This window comes from Myodes glareolus, chromosome 17, assembly GCF_982192425.1.
Source record: "Myodes glareolus chromosome 17, mMyoGla1.1, whole genome shotgun sequence".
NCBI classification, from domain to species: Eukaryota; Metazoa; Chordata; class Mammalia; order Rodentia; family Cricetidae; genus Myodes; species Myodes glareolus.
Genome location: NC_142042.1, coordinates 11916209 through 11924817, shown reverse-complemented (window position 1 = coordinate 11924817; position 8609 = coordinate 11916209). Strand labels below are relative to the sequence as shown.

The 8609-nt window shown below is 41.0% G+C and overlaps 1 protein-coding gene across 6 annotated transcripts in view; it reads right to left on the bottom strand.

Moving 5' to 3' along the window:
- Positions 1–1668: 1668 nt before the first annotated feature.
- Positions 1669–8609, bottom strand: part of Prkacb (protein kinase cAMP-activated catalytic subunit beta) — an 86643-nt gene continuing 79702 nt past the window's right edge. For all 6 annotated transcript variants that reach the window (XM_048453621.3, XM_048453620.3, XM_048453624.3 and 3 more), the window contains one exon: positions 1669–4754. In XM_048453621.3, the coding sequence (XP_048309578.1) occupies positions 4629–4754 (126 nt within the window). In that variant the 3' untranslated portion in view covers positions 1669–4628. The remainder of the gene's footprint in view (positions 4755–8609) is intronic.

The following is an 8609-nucleotide window of genomic DNA, read 5'->3' as shown; positions in this document are numbered from 1 at the left end:
TACAAGGTACACCTACTCGTTAAGTCACTTGACTTAGGAAGATGTTTTAGAACAGCAACAGAAAATGAATACCAAATGGTCATCACCCACTGAGCTCTACCCCTTCTCCCAAAGAAGACAGGAGAGGGTGATCCAGTGAGTTACCGCCAACATCACCGTTAGTGGGTGAGCCAGCCCCACGTTTGATGGAATGAACCTACTGTGCATTTTCATGTTCAATTTGAACTACTCAAAGAGGTTAGCTTAACACTCTGAGAAAATCTATCGGGGATTCAGGGGTGACTGGAGTGGGCCACGTTTTCTTTAAGTCTCAGGGTTGCCATAGCTCTTCTGTATTCCAACAAGGCTAGAAACAGACGAGAAGGCACCTTGAGTTTCATGAGTATAATGAACTTCTCTCCCCAACTTTTGAAAGCATCAGTTCGATTGTGGCCAAGTGCTGAACGTCTGGGAGGTCGGCACAAAGCTCTGAGTGTGGCCATGTGCAGTTCTGCAGGGGCTTTAATTTGCTAGCCTGTCCTAACAGCACCGCAGGTTGTTGGCTTATACTTCTTGCAGTTCTGGAGTCTTGAAGCCCAAGATCTAGATCTGGCAGAATTGACTTCTGTAGAAATGCCTCTCCATGGCTCTCGGTGCTGCCTTCTGGCCATGCTACCTTCGTCTGATTATCCTTTGGGATGTCACTGTTCTAGCTTACCAGAAAGCCATCCATACAACCTAGTTTTTACATTAATCACCCCTATAATTATATTCTGAGATACTGGGAATCAGGATTCATATATATATGTAATAGATACACACATATCACATTTTTTTTTCTTTTGGGAGATGAGGCCTCTCTTTCACAACCCAGGTTAGCCTCAAATTCATGATCCTCCTGCCCTGCTCGAGCCTCTTGAATGCCGGGATTTCATGTGTGCATACTTGGATAATACATCAGTCTTGTTCAAGGCAAAATTTAAACTGAGCCCCTTGAGCACAAAGACTATCAAGCACATATTCAGAAAAGCTAAATGAAAACAAATATTTATCTTCACATTCAACATCTGTGAAGAAGAGAAACTTTATTGTTAATTGGGTCTCAAATAATAATAGTTATAGGATAAAGACCTACCCAGAGCTTTATAAGAAAAAATGAGAAAACTGAGATTTATATTCAGCCCTGATAATGACTAAAAAAATTAACACTAGAAACAATAAGAATCATGTTAGAAAATGCATGAGTATTTGTAAATGTTTGCAATGATCATAAAACAAAACTGAAAGGTATTAAAACAATTATCTAAAACTGCCGATTTCTCAGGCCTCGCACACTGAACAGCCTAGCTGCAAGGGTGGAGGAGAGCTCCAGGGAGGTCCTGAAGAGCAAAGCATGTGCTCCTAGCTCTGCACAGTCAGCATAAGGGTCTCGCAGCACCAAACTCACAAATACACCCCATCGTTAGGAGGAATCTGGAGCAAAATGAGGAAGTAGAGCCACTGGGCAGCCCGGGCACACCCAGCAGTGCCGCGGTCAAGGTTGAACCTGAAGAGAGGAGGTGCTGTTCTCCCTGCTCAGCTCTGAGCCGCCAACATCACTCCAACCACCTGAAAACTAGGTCATCCACACCATCAGCAGAAGAGAAGTCTAGGATGAGGGGCTTTGGCTAGGATTCAAGACTCAACAGCTTTTAACCTTTGAAGATACTTTAATTTTGTGGTTACTGATGAATTAAAAAACACATTTTCAGCATTTCCTAGCTATAGTAGTGCTTAGGAAATTGCACTCTAAACAGAGAAGTAATGAAATAACAACACACCTTACATCTCACACCGAAAGCTTACAGTTTTACAGGGTGTTTTTACATACATTATTTCATTGGATTCTTACAACAAGCAGAAGGAAAGGAAAACAGTCGGTGGGAAAAGGATAGCCATCTAGTTCTAGGTTTACACTGAGCAAGTTTTTCAGACCAAGGGGCAATCAGTACAGGAACACACCAAGAACAAGACAGCAATACCCATAAGCCACGAAATCTTTTTGGTAGGCTGACAGTTTGATATCAAGTTGATATTTAGCATCAGTGGGGGAGAAAGGAATGGGTCAGACAAGAATCTTATGATAGTCAAGGGATTTTCAGAATGTTGTCAGATGTAAGAGGAAGGATGCACAGAAATGTATCACTGTATAGAAACTTACTTCAAAGTATGACATCCCTTAAGAGCATTAGATACAGAGGGAACCTTGACCTAACACAGGAAATTGCAAGGGACCCCAGAAAGTACCTTCTAGCTCTCTGCAGCGGACATCACTCTGGTAAGTTTCACTGTCCTCTCATGGTTCCTTTCTGCACAATGCTATTCTTTATATTCTGGGCAAAAACATCATTTCTTCTGTTTTGTGTAATAAAATTTAAGTAAAATACTGGTTTTTGCCACTGACTTATTTCAAACTTTAAAGTTTAACTTTTTGGCTACACTGTGGCTAAAAATGGGAATTTTAGGTATGTTAAAAGTGTTCCAATTTAGTGTACTTGATTAGCCAGAATTAGACCCCTTTGACACGTCTGACGGTTTGCTCATGTACTTAAAACAGACGCTAAAATGGAATGGCTGAGGGGTCGTCTACCTGGGCAGACTCTAGCTGGGTACTAATACTTTCATAGAAAAAAATATTTTAGGATTCATAGAAATCTGTTCAATTTTTGAAAACTAAATTATAACAATCAAATTGTTATCCCCATGATTTATTGAAACAATTTTACAGTAATATACAACAATGCTACCAGAGAATTTGTAGCATACATAAAACACAATGATCAGCATGTTCTTGGATTTAAATGAAATACAAAAAGCTAAAAGTATTTTGTACAAATGACGCTTTTAATTTATTAACACAATGATATATCTTTGTTACATAAAACTTGCTACAGCAGAGTATTTCAATTTTTCTTGCACATTTTAAATACAGGTAGACCAACTGAAATCATTCTCTGTCTTTGTGGAACAATGCCATGCAGAGACACTCGACAACCGAAAGACATGCAGCTAGGTGGAGGGGACGTCTCGGCGAGGACCTCAGTGTCCTCAAGGGTTTAGTGAGGGTGGCGCATATGAACAAGAGTGGTGTCAATGACCTACCTGCACCAGTGAGGAAGCAGATAGAGGTTTATATATATATATACATTAGGGTTTGTTTGACGCAAAACAATCTTATATGCTTGTTGATCACTCATGAAATGGAATATTTTAAACCATTTGGGTGAGCTGATCATTTAAGGTAGGTCACTGATACAGAGAAAAAAATGAGATGGGAAAATTAAAAGCAATGAAAGAATAGTAAAAGAAAAAAGTCAAGCCATTTATTCCCAAAGGAACACTGAACTAATGTGCAAGAGTGCTTGAAATTTCCTCCTGATGGCAACATTGTGAAGTCTCTTGGCAAAAAGTATAAAAAAACCAAGGGAACGCAAATATTAGAACTGTATCTGCATGATCATATACTCTGTCTACAAAGAAGAGGTTAGAAATTCTGATGTATCTAAAGATATCACACCTCGGAATAAAACACAAATGTGGCAGTTTCTTAAGCTTTGCCTCCCTTCCCCACCGCTGAGCAGGGCGGGGTAAAGTTGAAGTTTTAACACACAGACTGTAGGCAACGGCAGTTTCTGTTCTTACCTGGTACGAACCAAAGCAAACAGAAAATGTCCCGTGAAGGAGGGCACCTCTAAGCTGTAAGCAGGGATCAAGGTTTTCGCTGACTTACTATTTATCCAAATCCATGTTCCCTTTAGTTGCTCGTTTCCCTTAAGAAACAGACGATGTGGACTAGCTGAGAAATTTTACCGGTCATGTTTTCTTAAAATACTGGCTAAAACCCTCACAGAAGAGTGAAGGCTTTGAAACCTTCAGACTCTTGTCTAACACACAGAGATGTTGGTACCAAGGGAGTCAGCCAGGCAAGGAACCACGTCCCTCACTTTTCCTGACAAATGAAGAATCTCTCCGGTCACTCACTGTCTCACAGAGAGAAGACTATTAAAAGGCAAAGGGAATGAAGGCTCTGGTCCAAGAACCAAACTGCTAGCAGCCACTGAGTTTATCGCCCCGTCACTGACTCCTGAAAGTTATTATCTTCATGTAGGCAAATCCCCTTGTGATAAGACATTCCATCTGCAAAAATTATTAAGAGTTTTGGCAAAACTGAGTCCGAGCTACTCGAAATAAAAATAATCATTAGAGTTTATCTTCAAGCCACTGGTCAGCAAAAATATCGCTCCAAACTACAAAAAGCAACACGCAGCTTTCCTTTTAAATAACACACAGCCATAACACTGCCATCTGAAACACCAGAAAATAAAACGGAGCACTGGTCAGAGAAGTTATGAAAAGGATGCAGGAGGGTGGAGAAAACAGCCAACAGTAGGAAAGTGGTGGACACTGTGTTATGGCACGGCCAGTGCCTGCGGAGCGGTGCCTTGGTACACAGGTGGTTGCAGGTGCACACTGATGACGCAATAAGGACCTCACTCAGTTGCTGGAATGAAGGAACTTGGTAACTGCTTCGACAAGCAGGGCTCGGCTCCACCTTCCACCTCGACAGCGTGCAAAGACTGAGTGTGAGCTCGAGGCAATCTTTTTCCTCCCTAAAATTCACAAAATTCTTTTCCACATTTTTCTGTTATAGACACACGGATTTCTTCTTCTTCATAGTCATCGAAGTTGCTGGTATCTCCAGAGCCTCTGAACTTTGGTATGAATGGAGCCTCAACCTGTAACGGACATCAAGAGGAAAATCAGAAAAAGAATAACTCCTCAGAAACTTGCAGCCACTGAGAATGGTGAAGCCCCAGCATGCACTCATTCTTGCACGTTTAAATTAGTAAGCCCTTGGTATGCAAGGCACTAGAGGGTAGCTAGAATCTCACATTTTCATCTGAGAACTGTGACAGAATACTAGCGAGGTTTCCCGGTTAAGCAGTGACCAGTATCAAAATGCTGGTTCTAGGCTTAGAAAACTACTTAGCTTTACTTTATCAATTTATCGTCAAAGCCTTTACTATTTTCTTTCAAATTTATTTCTCCTGAGGTTAACTAATAAATTTGATATGTTTAAACTTTTGTGTATATAAAACCTCTGAATATCAAAAGTCTAAGTTGAAATTATCTCACTGAATCACAGAACTGTCGAATTTCAAACATTTTCTTTACCTTGACTGGGAAAATAAAAGTCTCCCCTATGCGCGAGGGAAAGGCCTTAAGCTGACAGGAGTGCTGTAATCTACAGGGCGTCCGTCGGACTCATGAGCACACAGTTGTTTCGTCCACCCACCTCCACTTCAACCCGCTCTCCAAGAAAAGCACTCTCATCCCTATTTTAAACACCACAAAACAGAGTTCACCGAATGTAGATGGCTAATTCCCGAAGCAGGCATCAAACTCTCCAGGGGCCTTTCTTCTTTGTACAGACATTGCCTCATTAACTATTTTCCAGTATACCTCGTCAATACACAGGTGATTACTCATTTATAAGCTATTTTCATGCATGACTGTATCTATATATCATAGGTTATAGATAAGATATATTGATAAGATAACATGAAAATATAACTACAGTTGCAAAGAACAAGGTAAGGAGTAAGTCTGAGTGGAGATTAGGCTGTCTGGCATGCTGTGCTCGGGATTGCATTCTGACCTACACAGAATGAGCAAGGCAGACATGGTTTAGAATCAGGCCATCTCTAGAGATGATTGGGTAGTCTGAGTGGTTCAGGCCACTTCTTTATTCTATTTATATATATATTTTTTTCTGCTAGGTGCATTTTGCTATTTCATTGCTCATAAACATTAGCTACAGAACAAATGGCTGTGAGCTATTTAAATTTAGTTACTAAGGAATTGACTATTCTTTGTGTTCCTCACCCCTGCTTCACTGATAACTGAGACTCAGCAGTCCATCCAAATGCTTCACAGGGTAAGCTTAGTTAGCACTTTACAGTTTGGGAAACGTCAGGCCCTTTCTGAAACACATCAAGTCTGGATGAACAGCAGCAACTCCGTTCTGCCCCAGTTCCAGCAAGAGCACGGGCTGCTGTGCAGCACAGGGATTAGCAGTGCTACTAACAATCAGCTGAAAATTCTATCTATAAAATATTAGTATGAAAGATTCAAACTACATCAGAAATATATATATATATATATTTCTAAGCCAGGGTTTCTCTATGTAGCCCTGACTATCAACCAGGCTGGCCTTGAACTCAGAGATCCATCTGCCTCTGCCTCCCAAGTACTGGGATTAAAGACATGCACCACCATGCCCAATTTTATACATCAGAACTCTTTAACAAGGCACACACACACATCACAGAAATACATACTTTCGTACAACACTGGCTAACAATAAATATAACAGTATAGATAGAATCAGTAATAATAAACAGGGATAATTTTACAGAAAAATGTGAATTTCTAAAACTGGCTGGAGAAGAGTAAAGTTTTTCTGCTAAATTTACAAGGGATAAATACAGATAATTCTCTATAAAAAAGTTGTAACTATATGGGGAACTTTAAAATTGCTGAGTGCCAGAAAATAGTGGAACAAATATAGAAGCATGTTCTATTCAGAAACAGAGTCAAGTGCATAATAGTTTTGTACTACTAAGGGGCTAAATCAAGGCTACTTAACAATGCTTACGGAACACCAGGAGAGTTACTCTACAACAATAAACAAGAAATGAGATCGCTAAGTGCTAGGAGGAAGCAGGTGGCAAGGAAACTCTTTCAGAAAGGTTCTGGGATGAGGGATGAGGTCCCCCAGTGGGATGTGTACTAACTGTGACAGAAGACTGAAGCTGGGAACTACGACCAAGGCAGAGAGCAGCGACAAGGAACGTGGCAAGGAGTGGGAAGACGCCCACTGTCAACATTAGTCACGTCTAGGGTAGGAGGATTCCATGTTTGTCTACTCATCAAATTACCTGAGCATAAAAGGAGCCAGGCCTTACCTGCCTAGTCCTTCTCAACATACCGAGCTTCCTACTGTTCTCGACCCACACTTTAGAGAGTGATAAAGGCTATGTTTACACAGTCGAAACAATGTGCTCAAGATCATACTGTAATGGGTGGTTGGTCGAACCTAGGTTCAGAGTTCAGGTCTCTCTCTCTCCCCTGCTCCCTCTCCTTCCTGTTGAATCAGCCTTCCCTTCTCATAAAGATTTGGAACAACAAGTTAAACAGGTGACATGTAAAATCCTAATGTTTTATGAAACAATGTGCCACTAAACACTGTGTACCTTCCTTTTAATAATAATGTCAGAGCAAACTTTAAAAGCCCACATTCTGGCTCATACCTATAATCCTAGCACCTGGAAAGCCACAGCCAGAGGACCATCCCACCCCACCAGGTTTAAGGATGGACCAACATAGTCAGAGTGAGACTCCATCTCAAACACACACCATACAAAACCCAGAAGAGGAGGCAGGCAGATTGTAAAGTGGTAACATGCTGAGACTTGAACCTGGTGAACTTGGGATCCAAAGCTGATGTGGGAGCACTGTTGCTTAAAGCAGCTCTCTCTACCTAGCTATGTCTTTACCAGCAAAATAAAGCAAACAAAGCAAAAACCCTTAAAAAACATATATTTTCTTTTTCACAGGAAAACTTCAAGCTCATGAGAATTCGTTTTATTAACGAATGGTCTACAAGAGGCACAAGCGTGCTTTATGAGCTGAGAAGTCGTTTTTCATCACCAGGGCCCTTATCTGTGAGCATGTCACACAGGCCACACCCCCAGGCCCTGGCTGTGAGCTTTGGCACCCTGCTGCCCTCAGCCTGCTTCAGGCTTGCTAAGCTTTCTATTAGCTGAATTTTAAAGTTCTTTTATAGCTTTGTTTTTACAATCTTTTAAATTTTAATGAATTAGAAAAACTGCTTTTAATATGAAATAGGGTATTAAATTTTCTTCCCTCAGGAAATGTGCGCTGTGGTTGTTTATCGTGAGATGTGGCAAGCTTCTGAAACATCAGAAGCTGTGGTTTTTGTGGGGCTGGGAAGAGGAAGCTAAATATACACACTTCATGAGAGTTATTTTTAACTCAGCATTCAAGACGGAAGGGAGAGATAAAGTTAACATAGCAAAATCTTTTCTTAAATTTCCCAATTTCTTTCCACAGCAAAGCACTTACTATTAAGTTACATACTGCTGCTACTGGGGCTGTTACCACGCTTACCTCAGGAGCAAAGTGAGTTTCTTTTAAATACACACTGGCCAGCTGGAGTTGTCCTCTGCTTAGCCAGGTGCTACAGTAATGCTCTAGATGAGTTAAACTTGTATTTACAACTAATGTTCAGACTGCCTTAGCTTCACATCCTTTAGAATCTTTTTAGTCTAGACTCTCATGTGTGAAGTCTCTCTGTATTCCTTTGCTATTAGCACAGCAGACTGATTTGCCTCTGATCCCTTTAATGCTGAGGTCGGAATTGGCGGAGTGAGACCCACTTCACTAATCTCACCACACCCTTAGCACCATGAAGAGTGCCCGGGGCCAGCACAGGGCGCCACTTTCTAGTTGGAGGAGTGGTAAGTAAATCAATAATTCCTTAAAAGACAAAATATAGTGATGTCAGA